This window comes from Salmo trutta, chromosome 38 (genome assembly GCF_901001165.1).
Source record: "Salmo trutta chromosome 38, fSalTru1.1, whole genome shotgun sequence".
NCBI lineage: Eukaryota > Metazoa > Chordata > Actinopteri > Salmoniformes > Salmonidae > Salmo > Salmo trutta.
Window position 1 is genome coordinate 2,813,726 of NC_042994.1, and position 22,547 is coordinate 2,836,272.

At 42.2% G+C, this 22,547-nt stretch overlaps 1 protein-coding gene across 3 annotated transcripts; it reads left to right on the forward strand.

The window, feature by feature from the left end:
* The first annotated feature begins 108 nt into the window (after positions 1–108).
* On the forward strand, positions 109–18,563 carry LOC115177751 (zinc finger protein OZF). 3 transcript variants are annotated; one of them, XR_003872473.1, is made up of 4 exons: positions 109–247; positions 12,927–13,098; positions 17,277–17,474; positions 17,676–18,563. XR_003872473.1 is itself a non-coding variant. In XM_029738720.1 (3 exons), the coding sequence occupies exons 1-3, from the start codon at positions 11,806–11,808 to the stop codon at positions 15,106–15,108; spliced, it is 1,545 nt and encodes a 514-aa protein (XP_029594580.1). In that variant the 5' UTR covers positions 11,422–11,805; the 3' UTR covers positions 15,109–15,368. The 3 variants fall into 3 exon arrangements, 1 of the variants encoding a protein (XP_029594580.1); XR_003872472.1 differs by having other exon boundaries at positions 12,927–13,086; XM_029738720.1 differs by lacking the exons at positions 109–247; positions 17,277–17,474; positions 17,676–18,563 and adding exons at positions 11,422–11,814; positions 13,745–15,368.
* Positions 18,564–22,547: the final 3,984 nt, after the last annotated feature.

Genomic DNA, 22,547 nt, shown 5'->3' on the forward strand with positions numbered 1-22,547 from the left:
CTAATCTGTGCAGCTCACACTATGTGCCCAATATGATAGTTGTCTTGCTTAGCAGATAATGACAACATGACAACAACAGTAGCTGATGTAATGAAAAGTTGGAGGGTGGATGGTAATGGAAGACATCAGATGGATCCATGTCTGGGTGTTAGGCAGAACCCCTAGGTCCTGGAGAACAGGAGCAGAGAAAAGGGAACAGGGTAGGAGACAGACGTAAACAAGCAAACACACAGGTTAAATGATTCAGGTATGTAATAACAATTATTGAATGATTTAATTTAAAATGTTTGATTAGACATGCAATAATGTTTTTTATTTTTTTTATTTTTATTTCACCTTTATTTAACCAGGTAGGCAAGTTGAGAACAAGTTCTCATTTACAATTGCGACCTGGCCAAGATAAAGCAAAGCAGTTCGACAACATACAAAAACACAGAGTTACACATGGAGTAAAACAACATACAATCAATGATGCAGTAGAAAAAAATAAGACTATATACAATGTGAGCAAATGATGTGAGATAATGGAGGTAAAAGCAAAAAAATGCCATGGTGGCAAAGTAAATAAAGTATGGCAAGAAAAAACACTGGAATGGTAGATTTGTAGTTTGAAGAAAGTTAAAAGTTAAAATATAAATAATATGGTGCAAAGGAGCAAAATAAATAAAATAAATAAATACAGTAGGGGAAAAGGTAGTAGTTTGGGCTCAATTAAAGATGGGCTATGTACAGGTGCAGAGATCTGTGAGCTGCTCTGACAGCTGGTGCTTAAAGCTAGTGAGGGAGATAAGTGTTTCCAGTTTTAGAGATTTTTGTAGTTCGTTCCAATCATTGGCAGCTGAGAACTGGAAGGAGAGACGACCAAAGGAGGAGTTGGCTTTAGGGGTGACCAGAGAGATATACCTGCTGGAGCGCGTGCTACAGGTGGGTGCTGCTATGGTGACCAGTGAGCGGAGATAAGGGGGGACTTTACCTAGCAGGGTCTTGTAGATGACCTGGAGCCAATGTGTTTGGCGACGATGATGAAGTGAAGGCCAGCCAACGAGAGCATACAGGTCGCAGTGGTGGGTTGTATATGGGGCTTTGGTGACAAAACGGATGGCACTGTGATAGACTGCATCCAGCTTGTTGAGTAGGGTATTGGAGGCTATTTTGTAAATGACATCGCCGAAGTCGAGGATTGGTAGGATGGTCAGTTTTACGAGGGTATGTTTGGCAGCATGAGTGAAAGATGCTTTGTTGCGAAATAGGAAGCCAATTCTAGATTTCACTTTGGATTGGAGATGATTGATGTGAGTCTGGAAGGAGAGTTTACAGTCTAACCAGACACCTAGGTATTTGTAGTTGTCCACAAATTCTAAGTTAGAACCGTCCAGAGAAGTGATGCTGGATGGGCGGGCAGGTGCAGGCAGCGATCGGTTGAAGAGCATACATTTAGTTTTACTTGTGTTTAGGAGCAGTTGGAGACCACGGAAGGAGAGTTGAATGGCATTGAAGCTCGTCTGGAGGGTTGTTAACACAGTGTCCAAAGAAGGGCCAGAAGTATACAGAATGGTGTCGTCTGCGTAGAGGTGGATCAGAGATTCACCAGCAGCAAGAGCGACATCATTTATGTATACAGAGAAAAGAGTTGGCCCAAGAATTGAACCCTGTGGTACCCCCATAGAGACTGCCAGAGGTCCAGACAGTAGGCCCTCCGATTTGACACACTGAACTCTGTCAGAGAAGTAGTTGGTGAACCAGGCGACGCAATCGTTTGAGAAACCAAGGCTACTAAGTCTGCCGATGAGGATGTGGTGATTAACAGAGTCAAAAGCTTTGGCCAGGTCAATGAATACGGCAGCACAGTAATGTTTCTTATCGATGGCGGTTACGATGTCGTTTAGGACCTTGAGCGTGGCTGAGGTGCACCCATGACCAGCTCTGAAACCAGATTGCATAGCGGAGAGGGTGCGGTGGGATTCAAAATAGTCGGTAATCTGTTTGTTGACTTGGCTTTCGAAGACCTTAGAAAGGCAGGGTAGGATGGATATAGGTCTGTAGCAACTTGGGTCAAGAGTGTCACCTCCTTTGAAGAGGGGGATGACAGCAGCTGCTTTCCAATCTATGGGAATCTCAGACGACACGAAAGAGAGGTTGAACAGGCTAGTAATAGGGGTTGCAATAATTTCGGCAGATAATTTTAGAAAGAAAGAGTCCAGATTGTCAAGCCCAGCTGATTTGTAGGGGTCCAGATTTTGCAGCTCTTTCAGAACATCAGCTGAATGGATTTGGGAGAAGGAGAAATGGGGGAGGCTTGGGCGAGTAGCTGTGGGGGGTGCAGTGCTGTTGAATGCAGTAGGGGTAGTTAGGTGGAAAGCATGGCCAGCCGTAGAAAAATGCTTATTGAAATTCTCAATTATAGTGGGCTTATCGGTGGTGACAGAGTTTCCTATCCTCAGTGCAGTGGGCAGTTGGGAGGAGGTGTTCTTATTCTCCATGGACTTTACAATGTCCCAGAACTTTTTAGAGTTGGAGTTGCACGAAGCAAATTTCTGTTTGAAAAAGCTAGCCTTGGCGTTTCTAACTGCCTGTGTGTATTGGTTTCTAACTTCCCTAAAAAGTTGCATATCGCGGGGGCAGTTCGATGCTAATGCAGAACGCCACAGGATATTTTTGTGTTGGTTAAGGGCAGTCAGGTCTGGGGAGAACCAAGGGCTATATCTGTTCCTGGTTCTAAATTTCTTGAAAGGGGCATGCTTATTTAAGATGGAGAGGAAGGCATTTAAAAAAAATAACCAGGCATCCTCTACTGACGGGATGAGGTCAATATCCTTCCAGGATACCAGGGCCAGGTCGATTAGAAAGGCTTGCTCGTTGAAATGTTTCAGGGAGCGTTTGACAGTGATGAGTGGAGGTCGTTTGACCGCTGACCCATTACGGGTGCAGGCAATGAGGCAGTGATCGCTGAGATCTTGGTTGAAAACAGCAGAGGTGTAATTAGAGGGCACATTGGTTAGGATGATATCTATGAGGGTGCCAGTGTTTGCGGCTTTGGGGTTGTACCTGGTGGGTTCATTAATAATTTGTGTGAGATTGAGGGCATCAAGCTTGGATTGCAGAATGGCTGGGGTGTTAAGCATGTCCCAGTTTAGGTCGCCTAGTAGCACAAGCTCTGAAGATAGATCGGGGGCAATCAGTTCACATATGGTGTCCAGAGCACAGCTAGGGGCCGAGGGGGGTCTATAGCAGGCGGCAACGGTGAGAGACTTGTTTTTGGAGAGGTGGATTTTTAAAAGTAGAAGTTCAAATTGTTTGGGTACAGACCTGGATAGCAGGACAGAACTCTGCAAGCTATCTCTGCAGTAGATTGCAACACCGCCCCCTTTGGTCGTTCTATCTTGTCTGAAAACGTTGTAGTTAGGGATGAAGATTTCACAGTTTTTGGTGGACTTCCTAAGCCAAGATTCAGACACAGCCAGGACATCCGGGTTGGCAGAGTGTGCTAAAGCAGTGAATAAAACAAACTTAGGGAGGAGGCTTCTAATGTTAACATGCATGAAACCAAGGCTATTACGGTTACAGAAGTCATCAAAAGAGAGCGCCTGGGGAGTAGGTGTGGAGCCAGGCACTGAAGGGCCTGGATTCACCTCTACATCCCCAGCGGAGCAGAGAAGGATAAGTATGAGGGTACGGCTAAAAGCTATAAGAATTGGTCGTCTGTGACGTCCAGAATAGAGAGAAAAAGGAGCAGGTATCTGGGGGCGATAAAATAGCTTCAAGGTATAATGTACAGACAAAGGTATGGTGGGATGTGAGTACAGAGGAGGTAAACCTAGGCATTTAGTGATTATGAGAGAGATATTGTCTCTAGAAATATCATTGAAACCAGAAGATGTCATAGCATGTGTGGGTGGAGGAACTGAGAGGTTGGATAAGGTATAATGAGCAGGGCTAGAGGCTCTACAGTGAAATAAGCCAATAAACACTAACCAGAACAGCAATGGACAAGGCATATTGACATTAAGGAGAGGCATGCTTAGCCGAGTGATCAGAGGGTCCAGTGAGATTCAGACAGCTAGCTGGGCCATAGGTAGCAAGCTGGTGGAAGATGGGAGGGAGGTCTGTTTTTAGCCGCCTCGTGCGTTTCCGTCTGTGGGTTAGTGGGGTTCCGTGTGGAAGGGGGGACCTGTCCAAGTTGGCAAAATAGTTAGTTATAGTGGCCCAAGAAAAGTGTCCGACAGACCTATTCAGATCGCAGCCGAAAAGACAGCTAACGATTAGCTGGCCGCAGATGGGCGATCAGGTTACGTCGCGACGGAGGGGCCAGTTGGAACAACTCCCTCGGGCAGATAACGTCGGTGATCCAATCGTGAAGACCCAATGGGGCTCCGCATCGGCAGTAAAACGGGTCAGGATAGGTGAGTTGTAGCCCAGGAGACACTTCAGCTGGCTAGCTCAGGAGTAGCCCACGAGTGGCGACGGAATTCTTCAGCTGGCTAGCTAGCTAGCTCCGTAATTGTGTGTGTTAATTCCGAGACCGACGTTGCCAATAGTCACTCAGGTAGCAGCTAGTTAGCTGCAAGATCCAGGTGTAAATGTCCAGAGCCTGCGGTAGAAATCGAGGAAAGGAGAGAGAATAGGTCCGATATGCTCTGGTCTGAGTCGCGCTGTACAAAAACTGGCGATAGCTTTTCGAGCTAATGGATAGCTGAGGACAGCTAACCGTAGCTAGCTGAACTTCAACGTTAGCCTGTGAAAATAGCTAACCTCTGGCTAGCTTCTGTCGTGGAATTCAGATGAGGTAAATAATACTTTTTTTTTTTTTTAATTGATGAGGCGGGTGTTGTTAATGGCAGACATGATAATGTTAATGGCAGACAGAAAAGAAAGGATAGCCATCTTTTGATGTCAGTGGAGTTGGTAAGGGATGATCCCTGGAAAAGATAGAGATGAGTTGTGAGAAACTCCAGGGTGGCGTCATGACCACTGGAGTCATACACCTTAACAGTACCTACCTGGAAGTGGCGGTTACTTAACGTGACCCAGTGGTTAGCCTTGAGATTGACTATTTGGAGAAAACCCTGGGCCAGCGTTGGTACTGTTGAGAGCATGGTGATGCCGCCTATCACGAGGCAGAAAATGCAAATAGTTATCGGAGATTTTTCTATTCACCTTAACGGATGTTGACCCCGGCTAGGAGCGAAAGAGCACCAAGCTTTCCTGGGTCTCGCCTTCCCTTCGTCCTTCTTCCAAGCCAAGTCATTCACCCAGATGTCGAAGCACTTGGTCCCCTTGATTCTTCTCAGGTGGCTCTCGTTCTCATGCACCCTGTCCATGTTCAGTCTCACCTTGATTGATAATAGAAATCCAATTATTACAAATACATCTCTTGGAAGGCCAGAAAATACATTTACAGCATACAATAATTATTACCTGGTCAAAAACCTCCACATCCTTCTCAGTCCGTGCCTGAAGGTGGTCTTCGAAGGCGTTCTGATCTGGTTTGACAACTTCCACATCAGGTGGAGTATCAGTGACAAAGTACATTATACAAAAAACAGCAAAAGAAAAACGCTAAGTCAATCAAAAAAAAAATATACTACAATATATGCAATGTTATATACAATTGCATTGTTTACCTCAGTTAACTGCTGCGGCTCCCCTCCATATAGCAGGCGATATAGTCAATACTCTGGAGGCCTGGACACTGCTGTGTTGTGTGAAAAGATAATTACCTTCAGATTGTCCTTCCACCATTCCTGGTACCCGTCAAGGGACTTGCCAAGGGCAGTCCCGTTGGTCTGTTCATCCAAACGTGTAGTCACCATACATCTACACATTAAATATAAAACTCACTGTAGTATCAGTGTCAAATTCGAAAAAACTCAAAATGACTGGACGCCTATGCGAAACAATGCTACCTTCCTGGTCCCGTCCCTCAAGTCATTGAGTCAACAATGGAAGGAGTAATGGATGGATAGTTCATTTATTTCCAAAGCTGCAATCATGGGACACACAGTATGGATGAATGATGAGCAGTCGACGGGATATAAATAGCACTCCTAAAGTAGATTAATTTTCAAGTTAGCTGCCAATTTGAGAGGGAACGTTAGCTAGCGTAAAACCCACATGGCAAATATCAGAGTGGTTTATTTGACGCCAAACCAACAACATTAGTTACTAATAACATAAATTGCGATTTAAAAATGTGGATTTTGTTATGTAATGTCAACTTTATACATTTCTATCCCGGGACCATTCAACGTTCAACTCGCCCACAGCAATTCTCCATAGATCTGCTGTGGATTACCTAGAATCCCATACCTTTATCACTGAGTGTATTAGACAATGTAAGCACACTAATCCACCAGGAGGTGGCATAATACCCATTTTATGCAGGAATTTAACAACTTAATTACACTGTTACACTACAACCATTACATTAATAATGACATTGACTAAAACCAACTAGGCTAGAGCGAACTACTATATCGCTTAGTCAAGCTAAATTTGGTTAGCATCAAGCTAGCGACCTGTTAAACGCGATTTTCGTACAAAAACACATTTTTTAGCGACATCACATATTTACATATTACCTAAAGTAAACTGAGCCTTTGTTCATTGAAAATAAAACAAATTGGATATAAAAAGATGAAGAAAAAAAAGTACAGAAAGTTGATGTTGATCCCTTCTTATTCATATAAACCATTAACGTTAGCAGTTTAGCCCAACTCCATTAACTTACAACGGAGAAAATACGCTGTTAAAACTGCCTTCAAACATCACCAAACTCATGGACTAAGTAATTAACCATGTTACCTCAATACTTTTAAGTCATATTGCATTTTCGCACATTACATACCTGAATTAATAGGGTAAAATGATGAGACGGAGAAATGTTCGTTTTCAGAACTAGTCATTCTCCATCATGAAGAAGAAACGTTAAATATATCACTAACTCACCTAATTGACGTAACAGCTCCCCTAGCGGCAGTACTTATGTACTTACATTACATGCACATTCCTGGGGAAACAAAATAAAATATTCACATGGCACATACACATGGCATATGCTTGAGTATCACCTTGACATCTGATCTGCTTGCCTCAATAAATTAATACTAGAACATTGGTAGCCAGGATTAGCTATTTCAAATCAAATAAAATGTTGTCACATTCGCCGAATACAACAAGTGTAAACCTTAACGTGAAATGCATACTTACATGCCCTTAACCAACAGTGCAGTTCAAGAAGAGTTAAGAAAATATTTACCAAATAAACTAAAGTAAAAAATGTAATAAAAAAATAATAAAAGTAACATAATAACATAACAATAATGAGGCTATATACAGGGGGTACCGAGTCAGTGTGGAGGGGTACAGGAGAGTTGAGGTAATTTGTACATGTAGGTAGGGTTGAAGTGACTATGCATAGATAAAAAACAGTGAGTCGCAGCATTGCACAAAACAAATGGAGGGGGTCAATCTAGCAGCAGCAGCGTATCTAGTCTCCTAACAATTGCATAACGGCGCAAGTTAGACAAGTCATCTTTGGTTTGCATGTTTTAAAAAATATATATTTTCATTTAACCTTTATTTAACTAGGCAAGCAAGTTAACAACAAATTATAATTTACAATGACAACCTACACCGGCCAAACCCTAACCCAGACAACGCTGGGCCAATTGTGCGCTGCCCTATGGGACTCCCAATCACGGCCGGTTGTGCTGCTGTTTCCTGAAGTACACGATCATGTCTTTCGTTTTGTTGACGTTGACTGAGAGGTTCTTTTCCTGACACCACACTCCGAGGCCCTCACCTCCTCCCTGTAGGCCGTCTCGTCGTTGTTGGTAATCAGGCCAATGTTGAGTGATCACACATGCCTCAGCACACATACTTACTTTGTCTGATTGCAAATGCGTGCTAAAAGTGGGGATGTTTCATAGTACTTTTGATTAACTCACCGCCACCAATGACATTTATTTTTCACAGATATCCACAGAATCACGACTGCAATATAGGCCTACACTCAAATAAAAAGGTGCTATCTACAAACTAACAGGATTCTTCCGCTGTCCCCATAGGAAAACCCTTTTTGGTTCCAGTTGAACCCCTTCTGTGTCTAGGTAGAACACTTTTGCAACCTTGAACCAAAAAGTTCTCCCCTTTGGTGACAGCCAAAGAACTCTGTTGGAACCCCTTTCTCGAAGAGTGTACTCAACAAGTTTAGCCTGTTAAGTTTACACCATTTGATTCTGTACTCAAACATCTGCCTGGTATTCAAGATAACATGCAACATAGCACTACCACCGAAACCAGGTTTTCATCAACCTCTGCTCAGACTTAAATCGCAGTGTTCCAAGAACCTCCACCAGGTGTGACTGTAGTATCCTCAATGGACAAAAAGGAGGCACAAGAGGCACCCCACACTCATTTTAGATCCCAAGTGGTCTTTATTTTCATGCTGTATGCTCTCACTCTCATCACTATCTCCTTTGCCATCTTATCAAGTATTTACTTGGAACTCCACACACACACACACACACACACACACACACACACACACACACACACACACACACACACACACACACACACACACTATAGCATCTTGCTTACATTTCTCACATTGTAGGCATCCAGCTGAGGCCTTGGATGGATCATGTTATACTGAGATGGGCACAGGGGTATATGTACAGTCATTGTTAGTGTGGTGGCAAAGTAGTTGAACAGGAGAAGAGGATGTGGTTACTTGTGGAGGGAGAACATTGAGGTTGAGTGGGTTGAGCATCTGCAGTGAAGCTGATTGGTTGCTCTGGCTCATCACATCTTGACTAAAAGATTTAGAAATGAGTTTGACATTGCCATAGTTCAACAGCTGAAGAGCCATCATTAACATACTCCCAGAGATAGCAATATATTCAGTATTCACTGAATGAAGTAGCCTACCCATCCCCATTTACAATTGTATTCATCAATTAAATAAATGATACTATAGCACATTCAATTACATTATTATTGTAGACTATAGACTACTGCTGTATCTACCTTGTATAATAACGTAATCATTGAATGAAATAGCGTACCATTCACATTTACAATTGAATGGATCAATTAGATAAATAATGCTAGCAAGCACATACAGTTATATTGTTGTAGAATAGGCTACTACTGTATCCACACTATATTAGGTATACTGTTGTGATATTGTCAGGCATGATTTTAGGTCTTCGATCGAAGTTGCATGTTGTACCTCGTTTCCCTTCAGTGAAAGGTAGTTATTTCATTTAAAATTGAATTAATCCATTAAATAAATAATACTAGCACATCAAATTACGTTATTGTACAATTGCCATCTCCGCTATCGAGAAAGTAAATAATATTGCCTACGTGCTTTCGACAATACGTTATCAACAAAAAAGTATTATTTTCAAAGAAACCAAATTTGCCTTAACACTGTAGACCTAAATATTTCCTAACGATATCACAACTTAAATATATCCTACTTACTCCTCAATCGGATCAAGGACATCTTGGTAATTATTTTCATCGTCTCAAATAATAAACTCTGAAGTTTTTCGTACGATGTACCCAATGATTAATGAAAACTTGCTATGTCCTCATTGTGGTTTTACAGACGTGTTTAATAGGTCTTATTTATACATTTTTGTAATATTTATGAAATGCATATTGTTATGTTTGGTAGCACTTATTTGTTTTTCCTTTGCCTCCAACCCTTTCGATGTGTGGAACGGATGTGGGTGGGGCTAGGTCTGCATAAGGGTGCTAATTTCCAAAAATTCACAAAAGCTCTGACGAAGGCTGTGAGGCCGATATGTAAGCTGAATAAATATCAGTGATACTATCAAGAGCAGTGTGCGGTTTCCTTTTTCCTTCATCGTCTCAAATAAGGAAACTATCTGGGGCAGACACTCAAATCGCTTCTGTCACAAGTAAAAAAAATTAAATAAAATGAATGTCTGTGTCTCCGCCGAGCTCTCCAAATACCGTGCCAGTCTCTCACTCTATGAACGTTCACTGCAATCCGGATTCCTTGGGACGTCCTTACCCTAAACCCTAAACTAACACTAATCTTAACCAATTTACATTTATTCTTTATGGAGGTGTGAACATCCCAAGGATTCCGAATAGCACGGACCCTCTGGGAAGGTCTATGAACTGCTCTATTCGACTGAAGGGACATCCCAAGGATACCGATTGCAACTATGAACTCATCTGAAAGCCATGACACAACTCTTATTGGTTGTCTGATGTGGAACTGGTAACAACACAGTCTGTGATTGGCTAACAACATTTAGATCTGAATACAGCGAGATAAGATAACATACCATGCCATGAGGTGCTGAGGGAAAGACAGATTATCTATGATCTTTTCTAGGCCATTAGCGATAACAGGAAATACACAAGCCGTCGGCTACACTATAGTTCAAGGTGGCTACGTCGGAATGTCTGCTTGCATGGGAAAAATTGTACATTTCAAACATTTATGGTTGAGATTGAATTAATATAAACTATGCATATTGACTTTCATTAACATGCGATGCAGGCGTCACGCAGACATTAGTAAGGCGTTGGTATCATGTCATGTAAGTCAGACGCGTAACGCAGGAGTCACGCAGACGTTAGTGAGGCGTTGGTATCATGACATGTCAGGTGGTACGGCTGCCTAGGCTTATATATGTCCCTTATGACCCCCCATAGAACTCTGTAGGGCGCTTGCCATCCTCCTGTCTCTCTCTCTCACCAGTTACGAGTAAATTTGAAGGAAGGGATCTAGCCTCTAAATTTTAATTTCTCTCTTTAAAATCCTTGATTTCCTTTTTCATTTGGAAAACATTCCTTTCCAGTGTGGTGATCGACACAGAGTAGCCATTAGCCGCGGTCTCCATGCTGGTCATGCGGATGTCCAGTGCCTTGTGGTTGGATCTAGTCTGTTCGGTGGCAGTTTTCAGCCCCTCTCTCACCTGGCTAACCTAGTTTCGTAGCTCTGCCGACTGCATATCCATCCATTTTGTCAATTAATTCCTGCTTCATTTCAGTTAATGCCTGTAGAACAGCTTCTTGTCCAGTCGCCTCGGCTGTGCATTGTTCAGTTGTTGGAGTAGCTTCATGGTCCTTGGCTAGTCTAGCTGGTCTGTTAGAATTAGCCCTAGGCTGATTCTTGCGGTTGGTGCCTGACATTAAGCCTTAAAATGTAGTCTCAGGTTGTAGAGTGGTATTTTGATCAAAATTAAAATTGTATTTGATTTTACTAGGCAAGTCAGTTAAGAACAAATTCTTATTTACAACGATCCTGGACGACGCTGGGCCAATTGTGCTCCACCCTTTGGGACTCCCAAACACGGCCAGTTGAGATACAGCCTGGAATTAAACCAGGGTCTGTAGTAACGCCTCTAGCACTGAGATGTAGTGCCTTAGCTGCGCCACTCGGGAGCCCCGAAACACAATCTGCCCAAATATTTAAATGTTCTGTTGAGGAGCTCAGAAAAGTACATCCTCACATGGCGCCGCTCCCTAGTCGTCCCTCCGGGAATTTGGGGATTAACAACACTTTTGTTATTGTATATGATGATGATGATGATGATGATGATGATGGTGGTACTGTATCACGCCCTCCCGCCTTCATTTCCCACAATGGACTTTTTTTTCTTCCGTTCACTACCCGTACAGTAGGTGGCGGTAATACGCCAATAGGTGTAGTCTGACATTAAACCTTAAAGAAGAAGAAGACAACAAAGTAGCCGAACTGTACTGTTGTTGCGACAACATTTCATATCATACAAAGAAACAGTAGCTTCTACAATGGATCGGGTAAGTCTGGTTTTAACAGTATATGCCTGCTGTGCTGTATAAAATGTCTAGGCCTAGTTTTCATCATCTTTGAACCTCCACATTTCTGTTTTCGGTTAAATGTCGTTACAAAAAAAAACAAGACGGTAGAACTTGTTGGGAAATTTTTTTACTTCAATAAAGTAGCCTACTACTATATCATGTTTAGGATTCTGTGGCTATAACCTAATTATCTCTCCTTCCTCACAAAGTGTGCACATGTTAACATTCCTTCACTGATTTCGAACACATTATCCATTATTTGACCATTTGCTCAAGTGGCCGCTCTAACAAAGAAAAAAAAAAGAAAAATGTAAGGCAATCGTGAATAGTCAAGATCACGTGGGACCATAATATGCAATGAGAGGGCAGATGTGCGTGTTTCCACTAGTTTCCACAGCCAATGTCTATATCGTGTTTTTATTTATTTAGGGTTAGGCATAAAGTTAGAAGTTGTGCAGCGGGTGGCGCAGTCTAAGTCACTGCGTGTCAGTGCTAGAGGCGTCACTACAGACACCCAGGTTCGAATCCCATAGGGCGGCGCACAATCGGCCCAGCATCATCCGGGTTTGGCCGGTGTAGGCCGTCATTGTAAATAAGAGTTTGTTCTTAACTGACATGCCTAGTCAAATAAAGGTTAAATAAAAAAGGAGTATGGTTTGGGTTAAATTCACATTTAAATAAGATCAATTGTAGAATTGGGCGTGGTTTATGACTTCTATGACTAGTGACGACCAGGCACTACTCCCATATAAAGTGTTCTACTTTTATCAATACACTCCTAACAACCTAATCGTTACGAAATGTATATTAGATCAAATAAGTCAGAAACCAGATTCTGGGCCCAGTTATCCCTCTCACTTCGCTTCTAAATTGCTGTTTGAAAGGAAATGACTGTTATGAGATATATGGTGGAAACTAGCCCTTGCCTCCACCAATCTAATGCTCTTAGATTTGTGGGTTGTAGGGAACGATTGAACATTTCAAGGAAAAGGAGATTTAAGGGATGCACTCAAATCAATCAGAGGTTTAGACTAAATTAATACAATATTTGTTTTAATTATACACCTTTTAATACTTCTTGTGTCCAACAGGACAAAGCTAACCCCTCTACCCTCCCGGAGTCCCCGGGTCAAACGTCTCCCGGTACTGCTTTACTGCTGGGTCTGGTTGACTGCAGGAAAACACCGGGGCAGAGTGGAACTGAGAGAGGAGGAGGAGAAGATAAGGAAGATGGAGATTTGTTTTCATTAAGTAAGAACCATGGTGTGTAGATTAGACTACAGTCTTCTTCTGTAACAATAGTGGATGTGCGTAAAGATGGCGGCCCGCATGTACTTATCACAAATTCTTTGTTTTGTTGAGTTCACTGTATTCTACGTTGCTCTTTTTTACTGTTTTTTTGGTATGGTCATTAGCGCAGTAAACATGATCCCAATTTTTGCTTCAAGACGGCGGCGATTTGAAAAACCCCAAAAGTATATTGTGCTGAAATATTGGACAGTTAGTTTCAATTTAATGCAATCCAGAAAATGGAATTGTTCAAAGATTACTAGTATGTCTATGTATGGGTAAATGGGTTGACTTGCTCAGTTTTCCACCACAAAACAGCTTAAGTTGACAATCGAAGTAACGCTGTTAAAAACACCTGTTTTTCTGAGCAATATTTCAAATTATTAAGACACGTAAAGGCCTTCATCAGATTCAAAGAGGGATATTTAATCTGCATATGTTCTAGCACGAGCAGAGCAAGTTTCTTTCATTTGCGTGAAAAAATTCAATATGCTTCTCAAAAATGACATGTCGCTGTGGTAGTACGCTTATTTTAATTGGCAATTTTCAGCATTTATCAAAGTCCCATCAGGTAGCCTGATTTCAGATGTCCATGCTATTCAATATCTTTGTTTCACAGGGGACAGCCCTAACTGTTGCTCTCTCAGTGAGAGGGGCTTATCATCTGCGGAGCCTCGACAACATCATGATCCTGACAAGAAAGAGAAGAGTCTCTCCAGATCAGAACACCTCAAGAAACACCAGCAGGGACATACAGGGAAGAAACCACACCACTGCTGCTTTGACTGTGGGAAGAGTTCTGCTAAACAGAGGGAATTGGTCATTTACAAGCGGATTCACACTGGGAGAAAAATGTACTGCTGCTCTCAGTGTGGGAAGAGTTTTGCTGCATCTAAAACCTTACAATCTCAGAGAATTCATACAGGGGAGAGGCCTTACCCCTGCTTTGATTGTGGGAAGAGCTTCAGTCAATCAGGAACCCTGAATACACACATACGCATACACACAGGAGAGAAGCCTTATACCTGTGATCAGTGTGGGAAGAGCTTTGCTCTTTCCGGAAACCTGAGTACGCACCAGCGTGTACACACAGGAGAGAAGCCTTATAGCTGTCATCAGTGTGGGAAAAGCTTCAATCAATCAGGAAACCTGACCACGCACCAGCGTGTACACACAGGAGAGAAGCCTTATAGCTGTGATCAGTGTGGGAAGATCTTTGCTCTGTCCGGAAACCTAACTAGACACCAGCGCATACACACAGGAGAGAAGCCTTATAGCTGTGATCAGTGTGGGAAGAGTTTCAATCAATCAGGAGAACTGACTAGACACCAACGCATACACACAGGAGAGATGCCTTATAGCTGTGATCAGTGTTGGAAGAGCTTTGCTCTGTCCGAAGACTTGACTAGACACCAGTGCATACACACAGGAGAGAAGCCTTATAGCTGTGACCAGTGTGAGAAGAGCTTCATGGATTCAGGAAGTCTGACTAGACACCAGCGCATACACACAGGCGAGAAGCCTTATAGCTGTGATCAGTGTGGTAAGAGCTTCATGGATTCAGGAAGTCTGACTAGACACCAGCGAATACACACAGGAGCGAAGCCTTATAGCTGTGATCAATGTGGGAAGAGTTTTGCTCAATATTCCACTCTGACTGCACACCAACGCATACACACAGGAGAGAAGCCTTATGTCTGTGATCAATGTGGGAAGAGCTTCAATCGTTCAGGAGCCCTGACTACACACCAACGCATACACACTGGAGAGAAGCCTTATAGCTGTGATCAGTGTGGGAAGAGCTTCAATCATTCAGGAGCCCTGACTAGACACCAGCTCACACACACTGGAGAAAAACCTTACTCCTGTCTATGTGGAAAGAGCTTTGCTCGTTCAGGGTCACTGAAACAACACCAGAAAGCATCTCCCTCCGGCACCGGTTACAGATCTCTGAAGACAGTTTCAATAGAAAACATCTTGTAATGAGTCATCCATCTCCCATTCTCTAACAGTTTACTAAGTCTGAATACCATGGTAACCCGTGTAGGATAATATGCAGCTCTGGATCCATATGTTTCGAGCTTCTTGAAGTATGAGTGCTGTGTGTGTGGGGGTGTTCAGAACTGTATCTTATTTCATTAACTCCTATTATCCATTAAATAATTGTGTAATGTAGAATAATGTTTCAACAATACAAGGTGTGTATTCAATTGATCAATAAATTAAATCCATTATCTGCTTAATAACAGCTCCTTCTCACTATGAACCAGAGGCCTCTTCTAGAATAAGTTTGCCCCAAAAAGATCTAGACATATTTATTGTAAAACCCTTTACCAGTGTCATGATGTTGCCCTCTCTCTGGGAACAGGGAGCACAGTTGACCACCTCCCCCTTACACCATCCCCCTACCTACCTCTCCCTACCCAGGCCCTGTCAAGGCGGTCGTAAAATTCTAAAGGAGAATGTCCTGCCGCCTGGCCCAGTTGAGACACAGAGGGGTTTCATAGAGAGACAAAGAAAATTCTTCCAACTCACAGAATTGGAGAACCGAACGACATTTTATGTTCTGGAGAAGGTATAAAAGATCGGTGAAGAATCCAGCTACGAACTGGTCCGCTTGGTACAATTTTGTGATACCCATTGGAGACAATAGTACCATATTAGCATACTAAGGTTTATATAATAGCCTCAGCTATGGGACTTGCATCTAAATGGTTGTATAAAATGTATTAATAAGGATAAAGCTATTTGGAATACGTTGAGATGCTATGTACTGATGTTAATGTGATAGAATGTATTTCTGTTCAAAGCTTAAATCAGTCATCGGCACGCCCCCCAGGGACACAGACAGGACCAGGCGTCATGTGACAAGCCTGTTCTATGTTCACGTATAAAACCCCCACCCTGATTTTCTTTCATCAGACCAGGCCTCCCCTCCATTACGAGTTGGCCAATAGGTTTGACCATCCAATTCCTCTACTGAAAGTTAACTACACCACGTTGTTAACTTTTAGACTATCGATACCGACAGAATAAGAACAAGTCTTTGATATTAATTATTAGTCTGCAGCTAAGTGCTCGATATCATTGAACGCGAAGACCGACGAAACATCCATTCTATAACGACATTAATGAATGTCGCTTTGAAAGATCCATTCTAACGAAGAGAGAGAGAGAGAAACTCTCCAACAGAACGACCTTTCCAACGAAGATCGACGACACACTGAGCGTAAATATATATATATAGATTGCAATTGTTTCCGAATGAGTGAGCGTTCATGTGCAAAGGATTAGCATATCAATTGTTAATATTTATCAACTCTGTGTGCCTTCTCCGCTGCCCCCACCCCCCTTGTTTGTTTAACAGGCCGCAATGCCTGTTTAGCCCACTAGGGCACATTACTCCACCAATGCTTTGTAACGATAACCATTTGTTTGTATACTTTCTGTGAATTACTTAGTTTAGTAAATAAATGATTTTAAGACAATTGATGTATGGATGACTTTTAGTAAAGGCTGGATTCGTGCAGATACAACAATTTACGACGTTTGGAATGAGACTGGACGCGAGGTAAAATACACCATTTAAGCCAGAAGATAATCGGCCTATACTATAATATATAATGTTATAATATAGAAAAGTTATTAGGAAAATTATAACTTTGTAATCTGAATATTTTCCTTGGTGCCCCGATCTCATAGTTAATTACAATTAAACGATTAATCAGTTTAATCGCGTAATAATAATTACAGGGAGTTATTTGATAAACATGTCTTCAAGTTAATGGTGCCCAAAGACACGACACCAGGTTTTTGTGCAGCTGGTGGGACATACAGAAGAATGCAGCTATAGGAATTGTAGTTGTGGTTCTCATCTTCTGTCTCTCTGGCTTCATGTGGTTCAGGTGAGCATCTTTCTAAGACGTATCTTTTTTATCATTTTGAGTTATTAACGTGATTTTTGTTCAATGATTGATTCATTCATTCACTTGTGTAAAAAAAACATAAGTCAGCAGGGAATGGACAGGTGAGTTGAGGTCAAAAAGTATTTGTTTTCTTTCAGATCTTTTAACAGTGCTCGATTAATCTTGCCTGGCACAATGGAATAGTCCCAAGGTATGCTTATATTGTCTGTCTTTTCTCCTCTCCAGGGAGACTCAGTCCAGTTTATGACAACGTCTCAGGCATGGCGAGCAGGGTGATGCTGACTACGCCAATGCCCACCTCTCTTGCTCCAATAACCAGGAAGTGCCTCTGTACTCCACTGTCCAACCTCCTCAACCCCAGAAAGAGGATGAGGATGTCCAGTATGATGCTGTGAAATTGAACTGCCCCAGTGCTGCGACCCGGTGAGCCAGTCCAGTCATTACAACATCTCACATAGTGTTTTTATTAGATGGTGATTGACACTTAGGAATGCATAAAACACTTGTATGTTTAGCAGACCAGCAGTTGATTGGTTTAAATGTGTTAAAATCTACATGATTACTTAAAATGAGACCCCAAAAGTGAAGATTGATGATGACATGTTGTGTTTCTTTTCATAACAGACCTACGGCACAAGAAGCTGAGTAGGTCACCCCTCTAGTCATCGAACTAAGGAGACCACAACCAACAAAAAGACCTGAATACAAGATTATATTGTCTGCATCCCAAATGGTACCTTGTTCCCTCTGGTGCACTATGTAGGGTGTCAATTTGGATGAAGCTGAACACCAGAAGACCTGAACACAAGATGACAGCCTGGACTCCCAATCACGGCCGGTTGTGATGCAGCCTGGAATCAAACCAGGGTCTGTAGTGACACCACTAGCACTGAGATGCAGTGCTAGTGGTGTCAGACTGCTGCACCAGTCGGGAGCCCTACTATAGGGACTTGGACAAGTTCTACATGGGTCGCTGGCTCATGGCTTGAGACTGAGCTGTGGCTATAAGATTTGCTTTGTATATCTGAAAGGAAACAAGATAATACACCTAACTTGTCACTGCAGGTTTTTTTTGTTTGTAATGCGTGTGTTTTAGCAAGAGGAAACTGTTGCCTATGATGTTGTAGAGTGTCATGGGTCATCGCAAAACAAACTGGGAAATAATTTCTGTAACTTCATTAATGTACAAGACCATAAACCCACACTGTTGTTCACGTCGGACCCTATTCAGATTTGAGAATTTAACATCGACTTAAGTCCCAAAATATTGCCTAATGTCCATGTTTTATTGACTTAAGTCCATGTTAAGTCGACATATCTCAAGTTTGAATAGGGACCTTCATACACATCTTGCAATTAACATTGTAATTGCTTAGCTGTTTTTGTAAAATGCAATATAATTTATCATGAATGATTTTGGGTTAAACCATCCCTTTTTAAACAAAAGTTTATGCTGGGCTTGATTTCACTTAGTTCGCTCCATATATTAAATAACACAAAATGTCCCTGTTAGTCTTGTGGATTTCCGATGCAATGACGTCACACAATTCGTCAACGCCATGGTGATGCGCGGTGACAATTTATTTCTTTGGAAGTGTTATAGAGTGGGCGTGGCAACACACGCTTAGAAAACAAGGTGCTATCTAGAACCTTTAAGGTTTCTTCGGCTTTCTCCATAGGAGAACCCTTTGAAGAACCCTCATTGGTTCCAGGTATAAACCGTTTGGGTTAAGCATTCTACCTGGAACCCAAAAGGGTTATCCTATTGAGACAACCAAAGTACCCTTTTGGAATCCATTTTTCTAAGAGTACACAATGGCGGACTGGCCGTCGGGAGCACCAGGACATTTCCTGGTGGCTTGTGGTTCGTTTTGGCCTGCGGTGAATAGTCAACTTGACCAGCAATAATATAGCAAGCAGGAATGAGTTGACGGAGAATCCAAGCATCAGGCGAGACTCTCACTCGCTGCAGTGTCATCGCACCAAAAATGACATCAGGCATCTCCGTGACGCACATAGCAACCGTCTACCTGCCTCTCTACAGATAACATTTTAGACAAGTCGCACAGCGAAATGGACAGGCAGAAGAGGGGAGGGGGAGAATAAAAAAGAGGAAGGCCCTTTGTTGGTTTGGGACCAAACCAACATTTGTTATTGAAGTAGAAGTCCTGGGAGTGCATTCTGACGAAGAACACCAAAGGTAATAACATTTTTCTTATAGTAAATCTGGTGAGGGCTAAACTTGGTGGGTGTCTAAATAGCTAGCCCTGTGATGCCGGGCTATCTACTTAGAATATTGCAAAATGTGCTTTCACCGAAAAGCTATTTTAAAATCGGACATAGTGAGTGCATAGAGGAGTTCTGTATCTATAATTCTTAAAATAATTATGTTTTTTGTGAACGTTTATCGTGAGTAATTTAGTAAATTCACCGGAAGTTTGCGGGGGTATGCTAGTTCTGAACGTCACATGCTAATGTAAAAAGCTGTTTTTTGATATAAATATGAACTTGATTGAACAAAACATGCATGTATTGTATAACATAATGTCCTAGGGGTGTCATCTGATGAAGATCATCAAAGGTTAGTGCTGCATTTAGCTGTGTTTTTGTTTTTTGTGACATTATATGCTAGCTTGAAAAATGGGTGTCTGATTATTTCTGGCTGGGTACTCTGCTGACATAATCTAATGTTTTGCTTTCGTTGTAAAGCCTTTTTGAAATCGGACAGTGTGGTTAGATTAACGAGAGTCTTGTCTTTAAAATGGTGTAAAATAGTTTGAGAAATTGAAGTAGTAGCATTTCTAAGGTATTTGAATAACGCGCCACAGGATTCCACTGGCTGTTACGTAGGTGGGACTATTTCGTCCCACATATCCTAGAGAGGTTAATGATGCCAAAGACACGATATGGTGCCCACTGTGAGGACTCTAAAACTAAGATGCACGTTGGGTCATTTTGATAATACATTTATGGAGCCCCCGTGCGAGGAATCTAAGATAGAATTGGACTTTGCTGTGGAATTGTATATATCAATTGTGCAAACAGAATTGTACAAAAAGGCTATACAAATCTATACAAATTGTGTGTGTGTATGCATATTCTAGTTTCTGGGCCAGAGTAGTAACCTGTTTAAATTGGGTACGCTTTTCATCCGGCTGTGAAAATACTGCCCCCTAGCCCAGACAGGTTAACTTAGATGAAGCAAAGCTCTCAGGTTAATTGACAGTTAATTCCCAGATAGCCTATACAGGTTTGATTTATCAAAAATAGATTAATCAGTAAAATCTGCTTTAGCAAAGCACATTCAGTAAAACCCATTACTGACGGGAGTGAATCCCATGTGGCTTCGGCCCAAGGGAGAAGTGTACCCTAGTGGTGAAGGTTCCCAACATTTGACCTGCTGTTTACACTTATGATATCCAATCAATGGAAATTGTATGGATTATCTTCTCATTCAATTGAATAAGTTAAATTGTTGAACATACCTTTCTAGGTTCTTCCAATTAAATGAGACAACTTAAACTTTGCATATTAACCTGGATGAAGCAACCTCTCAGGTAATTCAAGTTTAATACCCAGATAGCCTACCCAGGTAGGACTAATCATTGGCATTGATTAATTAATTCAATTTGCTTTTGCAAATTCATTCACGTCCAACTTCCACATTACTCGGACAGTACTGATGGTTTGTCAACATCTATAAATAGATTAAACTTGTCTTTGCAGCCTCCAATGAATTCCAAACCCAAACTTTGGAAAATTAGGAAAAGCATTTTTCCTCTAAATTTTTCTAATAATGTGCAACCTATCAAAGGAGGTGGTCACCACTCCTCCGCTAATTAGTGAACCTCCACCCATAAAAGGATTGATCTCTGACCTCAGCAGCGATACCAACCCTAATTATGCCATTAGTGGAAAAGCAGACAACGCTTTCCAAAATCAACCATCGGGCGCAGGCCTCGTAAAGGTTCTCTCCAGTCTAGCTCTGATGTCTTGCCATCCAAGATTGGCATCTGTCTAATACTGCAGTGCACAGCTGAAGCACGAGCAGGTAACGGTAGACATAAAGGGACAGGTGGAGAGAACCGGGAAACTAATGACAAATGCAGAAAAGGGAAAAATTCTGCTAGCTATGGAACTGCGTTTGAAAACTGAACAATTAAATGTAATTGCAAAAACGTATGACGATGAACAAGCACAAGCTCTTCAACAAAATCGTCTTCTACAGGAACAAAATCATATGCTAGAGGAACAACTCAATTTAGCCAAAACTAAATACGATGATGTCCACGCCAAACTAGATAAATCTGAAGTTATCTACAAACAGGAGCGCTCAACTTGATAACATGCATGCTGTTTTGTTGAATGTTACTCAAAATAACACGGTTCTCCTCAAAGCGCTGCAGACCAAAGACGATCAGTTAATGAACACAATGACAAAGTTGGATGACAAATCAGCAGAACTTATTGAAGTCGCTGACCAAATGAATGATGAGAGAACTCAGGTGATGAGGTTGGAAATATTGATTTCTAAGCAAGCAGAGGAAGTCTCATCACTGAATCTCTCACTCCGTACTCAAGACCTCTATCTGCAAACCATGACAGATTAGTTTGAGACCGAAAGGAGCAGGTGTGACACTCATGTGTCCAAAATCGGTACTCTAAGCGCTCAAGTGGACTCTGCAATGCAGCAGAATACCACCCTTAGATACCATCTGGAGGAAATCCAGAATGGTCACGCGCTACAGCGCGACTACCCATCCAAGCAACCGGAGCCCTGTACTCACAGGAGTAAAGACAATAGGTTTCAGACCTTGCCTCCCTCATGTGTCCCTCAGTCTTCTCTTGGCCCTTCGGCACTGAGTAATATGGCGCCTCTTGGCCAACAACAACAAGGCTTGGCTTCTTCTCTTGGCCTTTCGGCCCCAATCTCTCCACAGGATGAAGCCAACCCTCTCCACCCGCTTGGCGCGGAATACCTTGACAAACTCGTCAAGAATTTCCCCACCTTTGACCCCGTTCCAGGTCAGCCAAACAATACTGAGACATTCCTAGCTGACATAGAGGACGCGTTGGATGGCTACCCGAATGCTACGGGTTCTGACAGGGTTTACCTGTTGAAGCGAACGTCGAATAGACACGTGACGAGGTTCATTCGTCTACAACAGCAACACGTGCTAAATGACTACGCTAAACTTGCCACAGCTTTGAAATTAGAATTCAGTGGTTCTGGGACTCGCAAACATGATAGCTCGCTGGCTAACACGGTCAAACAAGCTCGGAACGAACACCCACAAGCTTTCTATCATAGGCTTCGTTCAGCTTACTTTGGCCTACTCACTGAAACAGGAATGGAAGAGCTGTTACCATTCAAACAAATGTTTCTGTCGAACATGTATCCCACCTTCATTACCTACTTGGGCCCTGCCGCCCACGTTGGCTTGCCTATCTTACAACTCAGAGAGCTTGCAAGCACAGCTTTTGAGGCATCAAAAG

Coding starts and splice junctions, on each gene's coding strand:
- LOC115177751 (XM_029738720.1), top strand. Junction 13,099..13,744: donor TTCATTAAGTAAGAACCATG/GTGTGTAGATTA, acceptor TTTGTTTCACAG/GGGACAGCCCTAACTGTTGC.